This window comes from Thunnus thynnus, chromosome 14 (assembly GCF_963924715.1).
Source record: "Thunnus thynnus chromosome 14, fThuThy2.1, whole genome shotgun sequence".
Lineage (NCBI taxonomy): Eukaryota > Metazoa > Chordata > Actinopteri > Scombriformes > Scombridae > Thunnus > Thunnus thynnus.
This window is the reverse complement of record NC_089530.1, coordinates 31059051-31081447: the sequence shown is the minus strand read 5'-3', so window position 1 is coordinate 31081447 and position 22397 is coordinate 31059051. Positions and strand designations below refer to the sequence as shown.

Below are 22397 nucleotides of genomic sequence, written 5' to 3'. Positions count from 1 at the left end.
AGTGTTGCCCTTCAGATCAGTGTGGTTATATTATCAGTAGACTGGATAATATCAGATGTATAATTAAAATTACAGTGTCGGCAACTTCAGAGAACCAACTAACCAACATTATCAAACTCTTTGACACATTTTCTCTTTCACAAAATGTCCGTTAACAAACATGAAGTTGCAGTTGGAGATAAAGAAACTGTAGAAGGATATAAATACAGTCTGTCCGGGTCAAATATCACTATAATATCACAACCTTTTCTTTATTTCTCATGCAGAAAACCATCTAACTGACATGTGTATATTTATTACCCTACATGAATACAGAGTTACTGAATTTTATTGACTTTTGTCAGCGACGAGTTCCTTCTTTTCCCGGCGGCAGAACAGGTGAAGAGAGCGGTGAATGTCGTTACTATAAGCAGTTAATACTGTAAACATTTAAACACAGCAGAAGGATTCATAGTTTAGACTTTATTTATTTATTTTTTTGTCTTCACAGCTTGAACAAAATGAGTGAATGATAAATAAATAACTTCAAAATAACGCTGGCACACTTCTATTTCTTAAATTATAAACGCTGAGCTTTTAAATAAAAGGTTCAGTCCAACACATGAGAAACCACGAAGAAAATGGAGATTTACTTCAGTAAGAACTTCACAGTTCTGCTATTTTATGTTTCCTGAACACAGACAAGTGATGCGAGTGTGAAAAGACACTTGATGGAAGCGTCTGTTTCCGTCTGTCGGACCTTCTTTGACACGCAGCTGAGTTAAGTTTGACCTTTAACCTGCCACGGTTACCATGGTTACTGAGCTGGGACTCATATAAGCCGCAGAGATGGAACAGAACTCTCACTTAAATTAGCGAAGCTATCCCGTTAGCGGCCAGTTCATTGTTGGTTTGTTCACAATTTTAAAAAAAAGTAATAAAATTCTACGCTGATGACACTCAGATTTATTTTCCCATCCTGCTGGAAGATCCTGATCATTATGGTATCACTTACATTCAGTATATTAATGATATAATCCTTCCTTTATACATCCTCATTCATTCATTCATGTCCTCCAGACTCCACTGCAGCAACGCGCTGTCCTTTTGGTTTTGTTTAAAAAGTGAAGCGGTTGTGACGTGATGCGGTGTTAAAGCTCCTCTCCGCTGTCCTCTGCAGTGTTTAACAACCCGCGTGTTCAGGGGAAGAAGACGGTGTTGGAGAAGCTGGGCGAGGTGGTGGACATCCTGAAGAAGGGGGGCTCCGTCTCGGACCAGGCCCAGCAGCTGGCCGCCGTCCTCTTCATCACCAGGCTGCTGGAGGAGAAGGGGGCCCAGGAGAAGAACTCTATGAGGAGCGACTCTGCCCAGACCATCCGGTGAGAGAGAGACCCTACTAACTTTACTTTCCATGTGATGCTACTTTCTACATTTCAGAGGGAAATATTGTACTTTCTACTCCACTACATTTATTTGACAGCTTTAGTTACTTTTCAGATGAAGATTTGACACAATGGATAATATAACAAGCTTTTAAAATACAACACATTGTTAAAGATGAAACCAGTGGTTTCCAACCTTTTTGTCTTTTGACGTCTTACAAAAAGCAGTGTGTAGTCGGGGTCACATTTCACATGTCTATGAGTTGTTAACAGCTCCACCAAATAGTGATTTTTCCCTCTAAACTTCTCACATGCTTTCATTTCAATAAATGTTCAAATGATCCAATATTTCAGCAAAAATCAAAGATTAGAGAAAAAGTCCAAAAACTGAAAACAGATTTGTGTATCAGAACTTTGTTTTTTCTTCTTTCCTCTCCCATTAATCATCTCACCACCCCTCAGATTTATCTGCTGACCCTTTGGAGGGGCCCGACCCCTAGGTTGGGAACCACTGGACTAAACTAGCTAACTGTATATAAAGTAGTGTAAACTAGCTCCACCTCCAGCAGCTACAACAGTAACATGCTGCTCTAACACTGATGCTTCACTATTAATAATCTAATGATGTCATATATAATAATATATCAGTCAGAGGGACCAAACCACTACTTTTACTGCAATACTTTAACTACATCAAGCTCATAATACTTATGTACTTTTACTGCAATACTTTAACTACATCAAGCTCATAATACTTATGTACTTTTACTGCAATACTTTAACTACATCAAGCTCATAATACTTATGTACTTTTACTGCAATACTTTAACTACATCAAGCTCATAATACTTATGTACTTTTACTGCAATACTTTAACTACATCAAGCTCATAATACTTATGTACTTTTACTTTCACCAACTGCAGCTTTTTTACTCTTAATCATGATTTTACAAATAAAATTCAGGCTTTTGAAATGATTTTCGTGTTTGTTAAATGTTTAAATATGAAATGTTTTAACCTGTGAGGCTACTGTGTGGAAGAGGAGCTGGAGGGCAGTTCATGGTGTCTGGGTCGAGCTGCAACTAACCATTGTTTTCATTATTGATTATTTTCTTGTCTTATTGATATGGAGTTTACTATCACTTCTGTTAAATAAGCAACTAATTGTCACATCTGAGAAGCTGAAACCTGCAAATTTTGGAATTTTTTCCTTGAAAAATGACTAAAATGATTCTTTGATTCTTTGTGTGCGTATCAGCTGTGTATCCGGGGTTCCTTTTATTTAACTGTGACGTCGTGTTTGTTCTCTTGACAGCGATAAGGTGCTGAAGCTGCTGGTGGAGCTGCTGGGCTCGTCCTCTAAAGACGTGGTGATCAGCACGCTGAGGCTCACGCACCTCCTCATGGTCAAATACGAGTGGAGGGTTTCCTTCGCCACCGAGGGCGGAGTCAAAGCCATCCTGTCCTGCATGCAGGAGTTCTGCTCCGTCGCACACGTGCAGCAGCTGGCGCTGGCGGTGAGAAAAAACATCACGGAGCTTCACCACATATCACGTTTATGTTTCTCAAGTTCATATGATCCTGAAACAAGACGGTGATGGTTTTTAAACAACGTTGAACTTTTTATAACCCTGAAAAAAAAATGTTTATATTTCTCGTGTCAGGTTCCAGAGAAGTATTGTTGAGGTATCAGTACATCCTGTATTATTTTGGCACTATTAATATATATTTAAGAAAAATAAAACACAACTCTGCCACATGTTCTTATTGAGACAGTTACGTTTATAATAAAGAAGCTTCCTGCTTCCTGTTTCCTTCCTGAGACATTAAACATGGACGCTAATATTAAAATGGAAAACAATATGAAGAGTGAAGTATGAGGACATGATCAGAAGGATGTTAAATGTCTAAAATGAGTCACAGAAGAAGAGAGTAGTAGAGTAAGAACACTGACGATCACAACGAACAACAATCCAAACTAAAACTCCCTTTAAACAAACAATAAATCTGTTTCATCAGGATCATTTGGAAAATATTATAGTTACATAAAAAAGTCTAAACGGACACATTTAAAGTCTGTTTGTAGGATTTGAAGTTTCCACCAGCTGCAACAATAAATCTATTAATCGAGTCTTTGTCAACTATGAAATTAATCGGCAACTATTTTGATAATTGATTAACTGTTTGAGTCATTTGTTACGACAAAAAAAGTCTAAATTCTCTGATTGCAGCTTAAATGTGAATATGACAGCAAACTGAATATCTGAAGTAAACAAGATGTTTACTATGAATAATAATAAATAATGTCTTCAGAATGGTTTTAAAGCTGCTTAAAGCTATAATATGTAATTAATCCACATTAAAATGTCTAAAAACAACTAGACCTGTGTTATATATGTTGTTGAGTTGTGTATTTTCAAACTCAGAGAAATCTGTAATTTAATCAAAGTAACGGACCGTTTCATTTGGTCGCCTGTCGATGGCGTCATACCTCCTCTACCAAAGAGTAAACACGCACCAGATGCATACGGCGGCGCTGTGTTTGTCCGCTACAATGGCGTCTACCAAAGAGTAACTTACACACATACAAGATAATACATCGGCGTTGTGGTTGTTCCACACAAACTGTTATAAATGGACTTTTATTCAGTTTTAAGACACATTTTCATGATAAATTTAGGTGGTTTTTAACTATATCTTTTAGCCGGAAGAAGGATTTTAGTCATCGGACGTCTGGATCTTAAGTTATCAGAGAAATAAACTGGACAAACGTTAGCAGCAGCTCGGCTAACAGCCCCTCCAGGAAGTCCGGTGGTCACCAAACATCATCAGAGAAATATTGATTTGTTAGGTGAAACAGCTTTATTCAGTGTTTTTACCTGTGATCTCCGGATCCGTTTGTAAAAACATCCTGAATGATTCTTGTGTGAAGCTTGTTGTTGTTGTTTGTTCCTGTTAGACTCTGAAGGTGATCACTGGAGCCAGTAAACACGACCTCCGCAGCGTCGGCAGCAGTCTTCCTCTCTCAGAGTCCGGCACCCAGATGATGTTGGAGATCTTCGCCAGCATCGGCTCGGCGACGCCCGAAGGCTCCAAAGGCCTGCTGGGAGCCATCCCCGCCGCCATCGACCTCATGCGGAAGACTAAAGGGTAACCGCAGGTTCAGATGCTGCCGTCTCTCATGTCTGATCGGTGCGTATCGGTGAACTGTTGTGACGTGTTTCCTCTGCAGCTGCATGCTGTCGGTGCGTAACGGCCTGCTCGTCATCATCATGCTCATCTCCAACCACAAGAGCCTGGCGGAGCAGCTGGTGGCCTGTGATGTCACCGCCGTACTGAAGGAGTGTCTGAAGCTCACCGGAGCCGAGACCATGCTGGCCATCATCGCCCTCAACCACATCTCCATGGTGCACAAGCTGGAGCGCAAAGGTACCGCTGAACACCGAGCATGGGTCCAGTTCCACAAACCTGCACCCGTCAGTAAACACACAGGCAACATAGTCCCTGACGTCAGTGCTTTATTGTAACATTTGTGCTAACAGATGTCTCACAATTATTCAAGAGTGTCTGAAACCAACAGTCAGTGTGTTTCTGTCTGTAATCATTCCTCCTGTTCATACTGACCATTAGAAGATCCCTTCATAATGACCTTACAATGGAAGTGATGGAGGACAAAATCCACAGTCTGAAGCTAATATGAAGCTTCAGCGTCCAAATGAGTCAAATCAAGTAGATATCTTTCAACGTTACAGTCTTTTTAGTGCCAAAGTTCCTCTTTTTGTTACTATACTTCCACCTGCAGCTCAACAGGGAAACACAAAGACTGTAAATGTGTCAGATATCCACTTGAATAGAAGCTTCTGTTTAACAAACACCTCAATAAAAACCTGCATTCTGTATTTATACTGCTCAGACGCACAGGAACCATTTCTACTCGCAGAATGTGTTTATACTATTTATTGATTATTTGTATCTGTATTTATTGATAATCCTGATAGTGAATTCATCATTCAATAACCCAGAATATGAATAGATGATGAAGAATTGTGTGTGTGTGTGTGTGTGTGCGTTTGTGTGCGTTTTGTGTGCGTTTGTGTGTGTGTGCCTGTGTGTGTGTGTGCGCGCGTGTGTGTGTGTGTGTGTGTGTGTGTGTGTGTGTGTGCGTTTGTGTGTGTGTGCGCATTTTTGTGTGTGTGTGTGTGTGTGTGTGCGTTTGTGTGCGTTTGTGTGCGCGCGCGCGTGTGTGTGTGTGTGTGTGTGTGTGCGTTTGTGTGTGTGTGCGCATTTTTGTGTGTGTGTGTGTGCGTTTGTGTGTGCGTTTGTGCGTGTGTGTGTGCGTTTGTGCGTGTGTGTGTGCGTTTGTGTGTGTGTGCGTTTGTGTGTGCGTTTGTGCGCGTGTGTCTGTGCGTGTGTGTGCGTGTGTGTGTTTGTGTGTGTGTGCGTTTGTGTGTGTGTGCGTGTGTGTGTTTGTGTGTGTGTGCGTTTGTGTGTGTGTGCGTGTGTGTGTGTGTGTGTGTGTGTGTGTGTGCGTTTGTGTGTGTGTGTGCGTGCGTGTGTGTGCGTGCGTGCGCGTGTGTGCGTGCGTGTGTGTGCGTGTGTGTGCTTGTGTGTGTGTGCGCGTGTGTGTGTGCGCGTGTGTGTGCTTGTGCGCGTGTGTGTGTGCGCGTGTGTGTGTGTGTGTGTGTGTGTGTGTGTGTGTGTGTGTGTGTGTGTGCGCGTGTGTGTGCTTGTGCGTGCGTGTGTGTGTGTGTGCGTGTGTGTGTGTGTGTTCAGAGAGTCCGGAGCAGCTGGACTTTAAGGACACGGAGCTGCAGATGTTGGTGGTGAGTCTGAAGGAGCTGACGGCCACTAAAGAGGTGATTCAGACTCTGGAGCAGCTGCTGTGTGACGACACCTCACAGCTGGAGGAGGAACGCAGCCAGGTACACACACACACACACACACACACACACATAGAGGTCACATGGTTTATTGTAGCGCTGCAGTGATTGGTTGACAGAGGTTTTTCAGTGAAGAAGTCTGAGATTGGAGGTCGTGTGTGTGTGTGTGTGTGTGTGTGGCTGATTTAATTTGGGTAACAGTGTGACTTGACTCAGGAGCCGTCAGGACGATATCACCCCTAAATTCCACCGGGCGCGTGTGCACTGCCGGAGCTGATCGCAGCCGCTCTAGTCAATGTATCTGATTCCATCGAGCGCTGCGGCGCGTTTCAGAAGCGGCTCTCCGCTCCGCTGCGCTAAAGATAGACGCCTCGTCTATTTTTTACGGAAGCCGCGTCAAGCAGCACAGAGCAGATCCAGCTGGGCAGGAAGTCAGACACAGAAACAGCATTGAGCATCCGGTCAATTTTCAAAATAAAACACCCCGTGCAGACTCCTGGTCGTATATCAACAATAAACACAATTATAACAGACGAATAAAGAAGCTGTTTAACTACGTAGCCTAATTGACCATAGTAGAAGCATGAAAATCAAGGAAAATGACCAAATCAACGAAAGCTGAGCAAGTTAACAAAATTGGGCAGTTTAGTTGCCCTGCTACTGCAGTAATTACGGTAGCCTTAAGGGACTTTATCAGCTTTGACTAGGCTGCTGTAATTACTGTAGTAGGAGTGCAACTGACTTTAAACGGTGGAAGGCTTCCCCGCAGTGAAGACGCTCCGCTTCTGACACGCTCCCGGTAGAATAGGGCGCCATGCAGAGGACGGAGCAAAACCGCGTCGGAGCTGGAATGCGGCGCCCACCGGGGTTACAGTTTTTACTCCACTATCTTCTGGTCTTAACGGAGCATTGTGTGTTCTGGGTGTTTGGTGCAGGAACTACAGGCTGGTCCGACTGGCTCACTGATAACTAAACAAAACGAGTCATGTAGATTTTTATTGATGCTCTGTCACTGTTTGTACAGCCGGCACAGTTGTATGTTTCAGTGTAAAATAAAGCCAGAACCAGAGAGCGCAGAACATGGAGAACCCACACAGAGAACATAGTGAAGAGCTGACAGAACTAACAGAGAAAATAAAACCCACAGTCACACACAGAAGATGCATGAAGGGAACTAAATTCTCCCAAAGAACAAAGTGAATGTATTGATTAGTGTGCTTCTGTCTGTAAAGATCAATATAATCCATCTGACCCTAAAGGCAGATTATGTGATAAGCTGCTGTTGTGTTGAAGAGCTGAAAAGATGATTGTTGTTTGTTTGTTTGTTTTTTAAAGGTGACTCACAGTCGTGACACCTATCAGGACCTGGTCCGTCTGATGGAGCAGCACCGAGCCGACCGGACCGCCCAGCTGTCCATCCTCAGGTACTGACCAACCACAGCAGCCCATCCTCGCTGTGACCTCTGACCCCGCTGTGAATGCTGCTTTCACTCTCACTCTCACCTTCCTTTATACTAAACCAACATGGCCGCTATTCTAAAGCTGCAATATTATCGATTAACCCGCCGATTATTTTCTCAAGTCATCGTTTAGTCGATGGAATTCTAAAAAAAAATGTGTTGTTTTGTTCCACTAACAGTCCAAAACCTTCAGATATTCAATTTTCTGTCAAAAATACAACAAAGAAAAACAGCAAAACGTCACGTTTAAGAAGCTGAAACCAAAGGAACTCATGTTTGATAATTGATAATCAAAATTGTTGCAGATACATTTTCTTTCCATTGACTAATCGACTCATTTTTGCAGCGCTAAAAACACTACTATAACAGCATTTGTCATCACATTTCATTCATGAGGTCTAACTCTTTCTTTTCTTTTCTTCTGACTCGTTTCTTCATTTTCTGTTTATTTTGCTGAAACGTGTTTTTTTTTTTTATACGTGTTATATATTATATGTTATAGATACCGTAGGTCTGCTAATCAGTTTGATTTTTCATAATCTGGTTTTATGCTGTTTATATGTGAAAATGAAACACTGATTGGCTGTTTGTTCCTGCAGGATCCTGAACAAGTTCCTGGACAACTACCAGGAGGACGTGTTGCCGTGGCACGAGAGCATCGAGCCCTGCCTGTCCTCCATGACGGCCTTCATCAACGACAGAGAGGTGAGGATGTACAGAGCGGGAACAGGAGGGGAGAGAGGGATAAATCCACCGTCTGATGTACATTAACCTCCTGTGATCGGTTCTGCAGGTGGTCCAGCTGTTCATCCGCTTCCTGTACCGGCTGGCGTCTCTGAACAAAGACTACACGGTGGTGATGTGTCGTCTTGGAACCAAAGAAGCTCTGGTGAAAGCTCTGGACAAACACAGCACCAACCTGCTGCTGGTCACCGAGCTCCGAGACCTCATCACCGACTGTGAGAAGTACGCCAGCCTCTACAAGAAGATGACCACCAGCGTCCTCGCCGGCTGCATCCAGGTACAAACCAGTACAACCACAGAGAATAACCAGTACGACCACAGAGAATAACCAGTACGACCACAGACAGACAAACCAGTACAACCAGAGAGAGAAACCAGTACAACCACAGAGAATAACCAGTACAACCACAGAGAATAACTAGTAGAATAACCAGTACAACCTCAGACAGACAAACCAGTACAACCACAGAGAATAACCAGTACAACCACAGACAGACAAACCAGTACAACCAGAGAGAGAAACCAGTACAACCACAGAGAATAACCAGTACAACCACAGACAGACAAACCAGTATAACCACAGAGAATAACCAATACAACCACAGACAGACAAACCAGTACAACCAGAGAGAGAAACCAGTACAACCACAGAGAATAACTAGTAGAATAACCAGTACAACCACAGACAGACAAACCAGTACAACCACAGAGAATAACCAGTACAACCACAGATGGACAAACCAGTACAACCACATAGTGAAACCAGTACACTGAACACCATGAAGGCACACAGCGTCTATAATGTATATTTTTTACAATAATGGCGATAAAACATGAATCAGCACTTTAATTTGAAACTACTTCCTGTGGTTGAGTGTCTACTTCCTGTTTCCTGTCAGATGGTGTTGGGTCAGATTGAGGAGCATCGTCGCAGCCATCAGCCAATCAACATCCCCTTCTTCGACGTGTTCCTCAGGAATCTGTGCCAAGGTCGGTTCACACGGATACATCAGGCTGACCATTATACCCATTATCCATTCATAACTGGTCTGTAACTGATGTTAAACTGGTATAACTGGTGTATAACGTATGTGTAACTGGTGTGTAACTGGTGCTGTGTTCAGGTTCCAGTGTGGAGCTGAAGGAGGATAAGTGCTGGGAGAAGGTGGAGGTTTCGTCCAATCACCATCGAGCGAACAAACTGACCGACAAAAACCCAAAAACCTACTGGGAGTCCAACGGCTGCACCGGCTCGCACTTCATCAACATCTACATGCACAAAGGAGTCGTCATCAGGTAAAACTACTGACACTACTGACACTACTGATAGTACTACTGACACTACTGATAGTACTACCGACAGTAGTGGTAGTACTACTGACAGTACTGATAGTACTACTGACACTACTGATAGTTCTACTGACAGTAGTGGTAGTACTACTGACAGTACTGATAGTACTACTGACACTACTGATAGTACTACTGACACTACTGATAGTACTACTGACAGTAGTGATAGTACTACTGACAGTACTGATAGTACTACTGACACTACTACTGACACTACTGACACTACTACTGACACTACTACTGACACTACTGATAGTACTACTGACAGTAGTGATAGTACTACTGACAGTACTGATAGTACTACTGACACTACTACTGACACTACTGATAGTACTACTGACACTACTACTGACACTACTACTGACACTACTACTGACACTACTGATAGTACTACTGACACTACTACTGACACTACTGATAGTACTACTGACAGTACTGATAGTACTACTGACAGTACTACTGACACTACTGATAGTACTACTGACACTACTACTGACAGCACTGACACTACTGATAGTACTACTGACACTACTGATAGTACTACTGACACTACTGATAGTACTACTGACACTACTGACAGTACTACTGACACTACTGACAGTACTACTGACACTACTGATAGTACTACTGACACTACTACTGACACTACTACTGACACTACTACTGACACTACTGATAGTACTACTGACACTACTACTGACACTACTGATAGTACTACTGACAGTACTGATAGTACTACTGACAGTACTACTGACACTACTGATAGTACTACCGGCACTACTACTGACAGCACTGACACTACTGATAGTACTACTGACAGTAGTGATAGTACTACCAGCACTACTACTGACAGCACTGACACTACTGATAGTACTACTGACAGTAGTGATAGTACTACCAGCACTACTACTGACAGCACTGACACTACTGATAGTACTACTGACAGTAGTGATAGTACTACCAGCACTACTACTGACAGCACTGACACTACTGATAGTACTACTGACAGCACTACTGACACTACTGATAGTACTACTGACACTACTACTGACAGTACTGATAGTACTACTGACACTGATGCTGCTGTCACTGAATCTGTCAGAAACACTGATACAACTACAGTCAGTATAATGACCCACTGTGTGTGTGTGTGTGTGTGTGTGTGTGTGTGTGTGTGTGTGTGTGTGTGTGTGTGTGTGTGTGTGTGTGTGTGTGTGTGTGTGTGTGCGTGTGTGTGTGCGCGTGCGTGCGCGTGCGTGCATGCGTGCGCTTGTAGACAACTGGCCATCCTGGTTGCCAGTGAGGACTCGAGCTACATGCCGGCTCGGATTCTGGTTCTGGGAGGAGACGACCCCATCAACATCAACACCGAGCTGAACACGGTGAGGCTGTTCAGAGGCGAGCTGTGAGGTCAAAGGTCAAACATCAGAACACGCAGCTGAGACCCGACATGAGCCGAATCAAAGGAAAAGCTTTTCATTGTGTCGTGTTATTGTTAGTGTGAACGTCCTGATGTGTCTGTGCAGGTGAACGTGACCCCGTCGGCCAGTCGGGTGGTTCTACTGGAGAACATGACGAGGTTCTGGTCCATCATCCAGATCAGGGTCAAGAGATGTCAGCAGGTCAGACTCTGAGCTCCAGTCTGCTTCTGTCAGGTTTACTGTATGTGCTGCTGCTGTATCCTGACCCCGCCCCTCTCTCTCACTGACCCCGCCCCTCTCTCTCACTGACCCCGCCCCTCTCTCCACTGACCCTGCCCCTCTCTCTCCACTGACCCCGCCCCTCTCTCAACTGACCCCGCCCCTCTCTCAACTGACCCCGCCCCTCTCGCTCACTTACCCCGCCCCTCTCGCTCACTGACCCCGCCCCTCTCTCTCTCCACTGACCCCGCCCCCTCTCTCTCCACTGACCCCGCCCCTCTCTCTCTCCACTGACCCCGCCCCTCTCTATCCACTGACCCCTCCCCTCTCTCTCCACTGACCCCTCCCCTCTCTATCCACTGACCCCGCCTCCTCTCTCACTGACCCCGCCCCTCTCTCTCCACTGACCCCGCCTCCTCTCTCACTGACCCCGCCCCTCTCTCTCCACTGACCCCGCCCCTCTCTCTCCACTGACCCCGCCCCTATCTCTCTCACTAACCCCGCCCCTCTCTGACAGGGCGGTATCGACACGAGAGTTCACGGTTTCGAGGTTCTGGGTCCGAAGCCGACGTTCTGGCCGGTGTTTAAGGAGCAGCTGTGCTGTCGGACCTACCTGTTCTACAGCACCAAGGCCCACACCTGGTGTCAGGAGGTGATGGAGGACAAGACGCAGCTGCTGCAGCTCTTCAACAAGTACAAATACTCACTGAAAATACTGCAAACATGCTGTTAATACTGCTGTTACTGCAGCTCTTTAACAAGTACAAATACTCACTGAAAATACTGCAAACATACTGTTAATACTGCTGTTACTGCAGTTTAATCTGTGAAGTATTTGCTGGTTCTTTCTGTATTTTTTGGTCCGTCTTTAACTGGCAGTTTTCTTCTTCTCTGCCTTTGTTGCTGCGTTACTGATTCACATTTTATTGACTTGAGATACTGATGTATGAAGTACAAACATGTACAAATACTACAATAATCTGATAAATGCTGAATTATAGTACGATAACATGGTTAATACTGTTGCTCTACAGAAAGTAGAAATACTAACAAATACTACTTTCAATACTACAGCTGTAACACTGCAACACATTATAACTGTTAGAAAACACAAAGATGCATATAATAATTATGTGTTGTGTGTGTGTGTGTGTGTGTGTGTGTGCGCGCGTGCGTGCGTGTGTGTGTGTACGTGCGTGCGTACGTGTGCGTGTGTGTGCAGACTGAACAGCGCTCTGAGACACGAGCAGATGTTTGCAGATCGTTTCCTGCCGGACGCCGAGGCGGCTGAAGCTCTGGGTCGAACCTGCTGGGAGGCTCTGATCACCCCCATCGTGCACAGCATCACACTGTCAGGTACACACACACACACACACACACCCCTAACCTTTACCTGACTGAAGTTTCCCAGTGTTCCCAGTGTGTTAAACCAGCAGTCAGGTGTCTGTAATCATTCCTCCTGTTCATACTGGATATTAAAAGATCCTTCAGATGTGTGTTAATCTAAGTGCCCGACACACACACACACACACACACACACACACACACTGATTCCCTCTCTGTAATGCTCTCTGTGTTTACCCAGAATCCTCAGCGTCCAGCCCTCTGTCCTGGCTGCTCAGCGAGTACCTGGACAACGCCGAGTCCGCCCGCCGCTGCAAAAGCCGGGCGGCCATCTTTAACTCTCGCGTGAGACGCCTCACTCACCTGCTGGTCCACGTGGACACGAGCCGAGCGGACAGCGAGGAGCTCAAACCGCCTGTCAAATCAAGTGAGACCGAACACACACACACACACACACACACACACACACACACACACACACACACACACCTGAAACATCAAACCGACTGAGCTTAAAGGATCGTTCCAGTTTCAGTGTCCATTAAAAGTTAACCGTCAGGTCAAACTCCGCCCACGTCTACATGTGACAGCAGCAAAATATATTATAAACACGCCTCCTACAGTGACCCAGAATATACAAATAATGTAATTTAAACACACAACATGTAATTTCAGCTGCTAGGCGTCTCAACCAAAACAATAACAAGAGACGGAGTGTGATGATGGTGTGAAGCAGCAAGGGATCATGGGAGCTTCACCAGGATAGGATTACTCCAGTGTTCATCATTCAGGATGTTTTTACCCACAGAGGTCTCCTCCTCTCCAGAACAAACGTACACGCGGATTAAAATCGTTAAAATACTAATTAAAGCTGTTTCACCTAAAAAAATCAGTGTTTCTCCGACGATGTTTGGTGACCACCGGACTTCCTGGAGGGGCTGTTAGCCGAGCTGCTGCTAACGTTTGTCCAGTTTATTTCTCTGATAACTTAAGATCCAGACGTCCAACGACTAAAATCCTTCTTCCGGCTAAAAGATATAGTTAAAAACCACCTAAATTTATCATGAAAATGTGGCTTAAAACTGAATAAAAGTCCATTTATAACAGTTTGTGTGGAACAACCACAACGCCGATGTATTATCTTGTATGTGTGTAAGTTACTCTTTGGTAGACGCCATTGTAGCGGACAAACACAGCGCCGCCGTATGCATCTGGTGCGTGTTTACTCTTTGGTAGAGGAGGTATGACGCCATCGACAGGCGACCAAATGAAACGGTCCGTTACTTTGATTAAATTACAGATTTCTCTGGGTTTGAAAATACACAACTCAACAACATATATAACACAGGTCTAGTTGTTTTTAGACATTTAATGTGGAATAATTACATATTATAACTTTAATGCCGCTGATGTTGACATTTCTATACATAGAAAGTGCTCTGGGCTCAATTTGATCTGTATTTATTCAGAAATTCGCTGGTTTTATTACTCCAACTTTGCAAATATATTTGATAGATTTGAATTTTCAAACAGGTGACCAGAAGAAATAAATTGACTAATAAAAACACAGAGACAAGGACAGGATGCAGAGAAAGGTGCTCGGTAGGGAGGAAGCATAACTAACATGACTCAGCCTCTCTCACTAAAGCATCCGTAGAAGCCTCTGAGCCTCGTGCTTTAGGCCTCGCCGCGTCCTTTAACCTCAACGTCTCTGAGATTTCAGAAGCAACACAGAACCTTGTGACATCACTGAGAGATGAGTCATGAAGCGAAGCCCGCTCAGCAGAATGTTGAAAGTCTCTCTTTATTATAATATGAGGTGGAATCTTTCTATGTCTGGAGTCTCTAATGCAGAAACCTGGACAACGATCAGTTAAACACAAACGCATCTGTGTATTTCTGTGGTTTTGTTGGTCAGGATTTCATCTATCAGACCTCTGGAGTCTGACTGAGCAGCTGAAGTTAAATTCAACACAGCGATGAGTTTTAAACTCCTCATGAAGGTCGAGGTCACCCACCAGCAAAACCACAACCTCATACTCAGATTTACCAGTTTGATGAGCAGATCATATTATTATTATTATTATTATTATTATTATTATTATTATTATTATTATTATTATTATTATTATTATTATTATTATTATTATTATTATTATTATTATTATAATTTAGAGAGAGACACAGAGCATAATACAGTTCAATGACATCATCCTTAATCTTAGTGTGATTGGTCGGGAACATGATTATTATAATCAATAAGAATGATGGCAACAAGTATAAGAATTATTACACATAAAAACTGGAATTATCCTTTAAAATCCTGAAACTTTTACAATTATTATAATAAATAAGAAAGATTTCCAAAACTACAAACACAAGTAAAAAAGAGCAGCTGGAATTATCCTTTAAAATCCTGAAAGGTGTGAATGAATAAAGTCTTATTGTTAATTATTAAGGTTAATAAGGAATTGATAAGGTCTTATTGTTAATTATTAAGGTTAATAAGGAATTGATAAGGTCTTATTGTTAATTATTAAGGTTAATAAGGATTTGATAAGGTCTTATTGTTAATTATTAAGGTTAATAAGGAACTGATAAGGTCTTGTTCTGACCCCCTAAACCACTGAGATGTATTTTCATTCTGCAGAAGGTCTCAGTACATACAGGTGTCTGACATTAAACCCACTGAGGAAAGACGCGGCCACGAGCATCTGTGCACATTAATTCATTTTTTTTTTTTTTTGCAGTGTGCAGATGTTTCAGTGGTTATCGTCCACCGGATCCAGCTGTGTGGCGCTCAGACATTTTTATATAGTTCACATAAGAATCGTGACTCTTATCATCCACGATTGTGACTGTAGCTGTAATAACTATTAGAGGATGGTGTTCAGAGAGACAAACTGGTTCAGTATGTGACTCTAAACATCCAACAAAGGCTGATTGATCACAACTGTCACTGAAAGTGGAAAAGGAAAAGAACTGTTCGGCTGTGGCTCAGGAGGTAGAGCGGGTCGTCCACTAATCGGAAGATCGGCGGTTCGATTCCCGGCTCCTCCAGTCCACATGCCGATGTGTCCTTGGGCAAGACACTTAACCCCAAAATTGCTCCTGATGGCTGTGCCATCAGTGTATGAATGTGTGTGAATGGTTAGCTTTCTCTGATGGGCAGGTTGGGACCTTGCATGGTCGCCCCTGTACCCATTCAGCGTATGAATGTGTGTGAATGTGATTCGTAGTGTAAAAAGCGCTTTGAGTGGTCGGAAGACTAGAAAGGCGCTATACAAGTACAGTCCATTTACCAGTCCATTTCTGCAGGAAATGATTTAAGAAGAAGGAAACTGGTTAGAGGAACGAGAAAAACAGGAAAGATAATTAGTTTATCTTGTTATCAAACCAGTTGAGCAGTTTTGGACGGAGGGTCGTGTGTAGGCGTCCTTCAATGTGGCCCAGGATGCATTGTGTTTACATTACTGAATGAATGTGGCCTCATGCGGTCCAGACCACCTCCGAATGTGGTCTGAGTGATCGGATCTCAACCCGTCCTCAACGCGCCTTGGGTGCGTTTACGCCTGTATTTACAGCTGTCCGCTAGTGATCGGATCACCGGAGACGGATGTTAATGCCAGGTGTAAAACAGAGCTGGCGGACGTTACAAACAACAGCTGGAACTGCAGCGAATCGTCTGCAGCAGCTGCAACACAGCTGCACCCGGTGGACGCCATGGTCACGTATCAGGTTTGATGCACCAAAAAAACAAGAACAGAGTGAAGCTTGTTTCCTCACATATATTTAATTTTTAGTATTAATAGTCTATAAAGTGCACCGCTACCTGCAGCAGGAGCTGAACAGCATGTAGAGGATGAGTGCTGATGAAAGCGTTTCCAGTCGTCCTCCATGTATTAAAGAGTTTATTTTGTTTCCAGAAGGTCTCAACCGAAGCAAAGAGCTGAAGAGTAAGTAACAGCTGAGGTCAGAGGTCACGCTGCTGCATTTTCTTTGTTTACGCTTCTGTGACATTTCCATGTGTCCAAATGAGGACAGGAAGTCTTCACGTCGCCCCCTGCTGTTTGACCTCAGAACCGTCCGATTAAACAATTAAAGAACGTTTGATGATCAGTTTCCAATAAAACCGCCACGATCCTCCAATCACAACACAGCAGTGGCAATGAAACTGTTTTTAATATTAAATCTGTTCACTCAAATCACCAAAACACATATTTGATTTTGTTTTTCTGGGAGTAGATCAGTCGATCAGTCGATCAACAGACGATTAATCATCCATTTTGATGATCGAATAATTGTTTAAGTCTACTTTTGAAGCGTTTTTGTGTCGTACATGACAGTAAACTGACTATCTTTGGATTTTGAACTGTTGATCAGACAGTCTTTCACTATATTCTGACATTTTGTAGACAAAAGGATTAATCAAGGAAACAGATGCGTCTCTTCCTGCGTCCATCCAGACACACGAGCTTTGAAGGATGAGTTTAGAGAGTTATCCACACTTCCTTTCAGATTAAAACATCTCAACTATTGGATGGATTGCTGTGGAATTAGTTTTGCAGATTCATGCTCCGATCAGGATGAATTATAATAACTTTAACTTTGGTTTATGACCTTATTACCTGCAGCGGTAAGGACAGTCCCATCAGCCTCAGCTGCTAAACCAACACGGTCAAAATGGTTAACGTCATAGCTGCTAATCATCAACATGTTGGCATTTAGCTCAAGAACAGAGCTCTGCATGTTTATGAATGAAAGTTAAGTAAAGGAAAGCCGGTTGCAGCTCGTTTCTGCAGATACGTCCGTCCACATTAAAACGATGAAACGGGTCATTCTAGTGCTGCTGGACGCCTTCCTGACAACAGTTTGAGCAGAGGAAGGTGGTAGATAGCTACGCACTACAACACCAAGCCGGCGTTTCCACATTTACACACTCTGGAGGCCGTTTTGGAAAAGCTCATTTTCAGGGGAGAAAAACGCGGTTTTAGTCTGGATGGAGGAACAAAACAGAAAGACGATGTGTTGATGAATTTAGCCGGCGTAGTGTGGACATGGTCTCACAGTCAATTTGTGTTTTTTTCTGTTTTTAAAAGTCGCTTCACATTCAGTCTACACACTTTTCTTTTAGGGGAAGAAAAAGCAGAGCAGGTTCAGAAGGTGAAACATGGTAAAGTTCATTCTAAAGATCACAGATGAACCACTGATTAATAATCAGTATTAAAGATGACTTAAAGCATCCAGCAGGGGGCGTCAGCTGACACTTTCTCCTCCTCGTCTGTTCTGAATGAAACGTTCAGCTTCCTTCAAACAAACCTGAAGTCATCAGGACGCGTTTACACTCCATCCTTTTCTTTCAGTTTGGACTGCTCTCATTTCGACACCTTGACCTCCTGTTCCCATTTTAGTCATGAGACTGATGTTATCTCTTTTCAGATGGAAAAGAAGGACAGAACAGAGGCACTGCTTTTATCTTTTAGTTTTTGGCTGCTGTTATCATTTCTGATTAAGTTTCATTTTTCTCATCAAATTCATCAATGATGATCTCCATTCAAAGAATCCAACGTTTTAAAATTTGTCTTCTAGACGGTAAAGAGGGCAAAAACAAAGACAACACCGCAGCCTCTTCTTCCTCCTCATCTTCGTCAGCCAAGCCCAAAGTGAAGAGCAGCAGCAGCATCGCAGGCATCGCCCTCTGTTGGCAGGGGGTGGTACAGCGCCAGGTGAGACTCTATCACCTTAAACACTGAAGTTTTCTTAACCATCAAATCTTTTAGTAATATTTTTGTAGTCATTCTTCCATTTTTCATGACACTGGCCCAGTTACTCTAAACATTTGGTGTTCGTCCAACACTTTCATCCAAAAAATCTCACAACTATGACGGTTTTCTATGAAACACTGGACAGACATTCACGTTTCCTCCTCCTGCAGGTGAAGAAGTTTCTGGAGTCGAGCTGTAGTCTGCCGGACTTCGTGGAGCGTTACCGGACTCTGTACCTGCGGCTGAAGAACGCCATGGAGGAGCTGTTCGGACAGCAGACCGCCTTCGTCCTCGCCCTCAGACACGGCTTCTCAGCTGCCCTGCTGCAGCTCTCCATCCTCAAAGCCATGCATGTAAGTCCTGACAGACATCAGGCTTAACTCAGGCTTAACTCAGGCTTAACTCAGGCTTAACTCAGGCTTAACTCAGGCTTAACTTATGTTTAACTCAGGCTTAACTCAGGCTTAACTCAGGCTTAACTTATGTTTAACTCAGGCTTAACTAAGATTTAACTCAGGCTTAACTCAGGTATAACTCAGGTTTAACTCAGGCTTAACTCAGGTTTAACTCAGGCTTAACTCAGGTTTAACTCAGGTTTAACTCAGGCTTAACTCAGGCTTAACTCAGGTTTAACTCAGGCTTAACTCAGGTTTAACTCAGGTTTAACTCAGGCTTAACTCAGGCTTAACTCAGGTTTAACTCAGGTTTAGCTTAGCTCTCCATCTTCAAAGCCATGCATGTAAGTCCTGATAGACACCAGGCTTAACTCGGGCTTAACTCGGGCTTAACTCGGGCTTAACTCGGGCTTAACTCAGCCCTCCATCCTCAGAGCCATGCCCACAAGTCCTGCATTACACCAGTGGCACCATGATGATCAAGTTAACTTTAAACCAGGTTAATCTCTATTAGTAAACCTGGCTTAATCTGGAATAAACCAAATTTAACTGTAGTTTTATTTATGCACCCATCAGGCTTAACTCAGGCATAGACACCAAAGGGGGCTACAAAGGTTAACTCTGGTTTAAACTAGACTTAATCGAGGCTAAACCCAGCTCTTCATCCTCAAAGCTATGCACGCAAGTCCTGCTTAATACCAGTGTGCTTCCAATCTTAACTCTGTTATAAAGTAGGCATAATCCAGGCTTAGATCTGGTATAATCCACGTTTAAATCAGGTTTTGTATCCTCAGAGTCATGTATGCAAGTCAGATCAACACCATAGAGGTTAACTCTGTTTTAAACTAAAACCATTCTTAAACTGGGCTCAGTCCAGCTGTCTGTCCTCAGAGACATGCAGATAAGTCAGACTTAATTCAGGCGTAATGTTCCTGTTGGGTAGGACAGATTAAATACAGAGAGCTCATTCTTATTATAAAATCTATGCTGGAGATATGAAGTTAGGCTTGTTGTTTGGCTTCCAGCTCAGGTTTTCATTGATCTGTACAGTGTGATGATGATGATGATGTGTTGGCTGTGTGCAGGTGAGCGAGCGTTTCGCTCAGTATATCGACCAGATGATCCAGGCCAGCGGCGCCGTGTCCGGCAGTGTGGAGACTCTGGAGAGGCTGCAGCAGTTTCTGGAGCCAATGCTCTTCCTGTCCGGCCTGGAGCTCGCCAACACCTTCGAACATTTCTACAGGTCAGAACTCCTGAGAACGACACAGCTGCAGTCAGAACAAAACCAGACTTACAACAGACAGTCTGAACACGCCGAAGGAAACGACTGTAAACTCCGATGCTGTCTCCCTCTCTCTCTAGATACTACCTGGGCGACCGGCTGCTGGCTCAGGGTAACGTCTGGTTGGAGAGCGCTGTGATCGATCAGATCGGCAGCTGCTTCCCGAGTCGCTTCCCTCAGCAGATGTTGAAGAACTTGAGCGAGTCGGCTGAGTTACAGCAGGAGTTTCACCTGTACCGCCTGCAGCAGCTGGACCGCAGCCTGCAGGAGCAAGACCAGGTCAACAAACACACAGAACCTTCTCACGGTTATTTCAAACTGTCTAAATATGAGAAGACTTTGCTTAACCACATACATTTTGATGCTGTTTGTCCCTTCCTTGTTGCTGTAGATGATGGAGGAGGAGTGGGTGGAGTCAGATGAGGAAGCAGAGGTCCAGGTTCTGGTTCTGTCTCCACGCTGCTGGACCGTCTCCTCGCTCTGCTTCCTTGACGAACCCACAACACATTTTCCAGCCGAACTCTGCTCCTACCTGAACCAGTTCACCCAGTTCTACACCCACAGTCAGTACCAGTTCACCCAGTAAAACCTAGTTTAACTCTGTTATAAACCAGGCTTATTTCTGCTATAAACCAGGCTTATTTCTGCTGTAAATCAGGTTTATTTCTGCTATAAACCAGGCTTATTTCTGCTGTAAACCAGGTTTATTTCTGCTATAAACCAGGCTTATTTCTGCTGTAAATCAGGTTTATTTCTGCTATAAACCAGGCTTATTTCTGCTGTAAACCAGGCTTATTTCTGCTATAAACCAGGCTTATTTCTGCTGTAAATCAGGTTTATTTCTGCTATAAACCAGGCTTATTTCTGCTGTAAACCAGGCTTATTTCTGCTGTAAACCAGGCTTATTTCTGCTGTAAACCAGGCTTATTTCTGCTATAAACCAGGCTTATTTCTGTTGTAAACCAGGCTTATTTCTGCTGTAAACCAAGTTTATTTCTGCTGTAAACCAGGCTTATTTCTGCTGTAAACCAGGCTTATTTCTGCTATAAACCAGGCTTATTTCTGCTGTAAACCAGGCTTATTTCTGCTATAAACCAGGCTTATTTCTGCTGTAAATCAGGTTTATTTCTGCTATAAACCAGGCTTATTTCTGCTGTAAACCAGGCTTATTTCTGCTGTAAACCAGGCTTATTTCTGCTATAAACCAGGCTTATTCCTGCTATAAACCAGGCTTATTTCTGTTGTAAACCAGGCTTATTTCTGCTGTAAACCAAGTTTATTTCTGCTGTAAACCAGGCTTATTTCTGCTGTAAACCAGGCTTATTTCTGCTGTAAACCAGGCTTATTTCTGCTGTAAACCAGGCTTATTTCTGCTATAAACCAAGTTTATTTCTGCTATAAACCAGGCTTATTTCTGTTGTAAACCAGGCTTATTTCTGCTGTAAACCAAGTTTATTTCTGCTGTAAACCAGGCTTATTTCTGCTGTAAACCAGGCTTATTTCTGCTGTAAACCAGGCTTATTTCTGTTGTAAACCAGGCCTATTTCTGCTGTAAACCAAGTTTATTTCTGCTGTAAACCAGGCTTATTTCTGCTGTAAACCAGGCTTATTTCTGCTATAAACCAGGCTTATTTCTGTTGTAAACCAGGCTTATTTCTGCTGTAAACCAGGCTTATTTCTGTTTTAAGCCAGACTTAAGTCGGGTTTGCACTGTCAGTAACTAGTTCACATAATCTTCTGAAATTAAGTTAATCCAGAGCAGCATTTAGCTGATTTCAGACAGAACATGAAGTGAATTTTAGACGTTTTGATGTGTGATTGAATGTGATTAAATGCAAATTCAGCTTCAGATTCAGACATATGAGCTGACAGGACTCACTTTTCTTGTGTGTGTGTGTGTGTGTGTGTGTGTGTGTGTCTCTGTGTGCGTGTGTGTGTGTGTGTGTGATAGGTCAGTCCATGTACGGTTTGAGTCACTCGAAGCCTCGGCGGCTGCAGTGGACGTGGCTCGGTCACGCTGAGCTACAGTTCGGCTTCTGGACGCTGCACGTCTCCACGCTGCAGATGTTCATCCTGCTGCAGTTCAACAGTCAGGAGGTAACACACACACACACACACACACACACACACACACACACACACACACACACGCTTGCAGGGACATTACACTGACTT

The 22397-nt window shown here is 43.5% G+C and overlaps 1 protein-coding gene across 3 annotated transcripts in view; it reads left to right on the top strand.

The window, feature by feature from the left end:
• LOC137197501 (cullin-9) overlaps window positions 1-22397 on the top strand; it is a 50178-nt gene that overhangs the window by 15099 nt on the left and 12682 nt on the right. For 2 of the 3 annotated variants that reach the window (XM_067610957.1, XM_067610958.1), the window contains 22 exons: window positions 1160-1358; window positions 2678-2879; window positions 4322-4512; window positions 4595-4791; window positions 6136-6284; window positions 7578-7666; window positions 8302-8407; window positions 8496-8723; window positions 9346-9436; window positions 9571-9742; window positions 11073-11178; window positions 11323-11418; window positions 11954-12129; window positions 12659-12792; window positions 13022-13207; window positions 16707-16736; window positions 18370-18506; window positions 18716-18898; window positions 20026-20183; window positions 20303-20501; window positions 20614-20785; window positions 22174-22319. In XM_067610957.1, the coding sequence (XP_067467058.1) occupies window positions 1160-1358; window positions 2678-2879; window positions 4322-4512; window positions 4595-4791; window positions 6136-6284; window positions 7578-7666; window positions 8302-8407; window positions 8496-8723; window positions 9346-9436; window positions 9571-9742; window positions 11073-11178; window positions 11323-11418; window positions 11954-12129; window positions 12659-12792; window positions 13022-13207; window positions 16707-16736; window positions 18370-18506; window positions 18716-18898; window positions 20026-20183; window positions 20303-20501; window positions 20614-20785; window positions 22174-22319 (3347 nt within the window). The remainder of the gene's footprint in view (window positions 1-1159; window positions 1359-2677; window positions 2880-4321; window positions 4513-4594; window positions 4792-6135; window positions 6285-7577; window positions 7667-8301; window positions 8408-8495; window positions 8724-9345; window positions 9437-9570; window positions 9743-11072; window positions 11179-11322; window positions 11419-11953; window positions 12130-12658; window positions 12793-13021; window positions 13208-16706; window positions 16737-18369; window positions 18507-18715; window positions 18899-20025; window positions 20184-20302; window positions 20502-20613; window positions 20786-22173; window positions 22320-22397) is intronic. The other variant, XM_067610959.1, reaches the window with a different exon arrangement.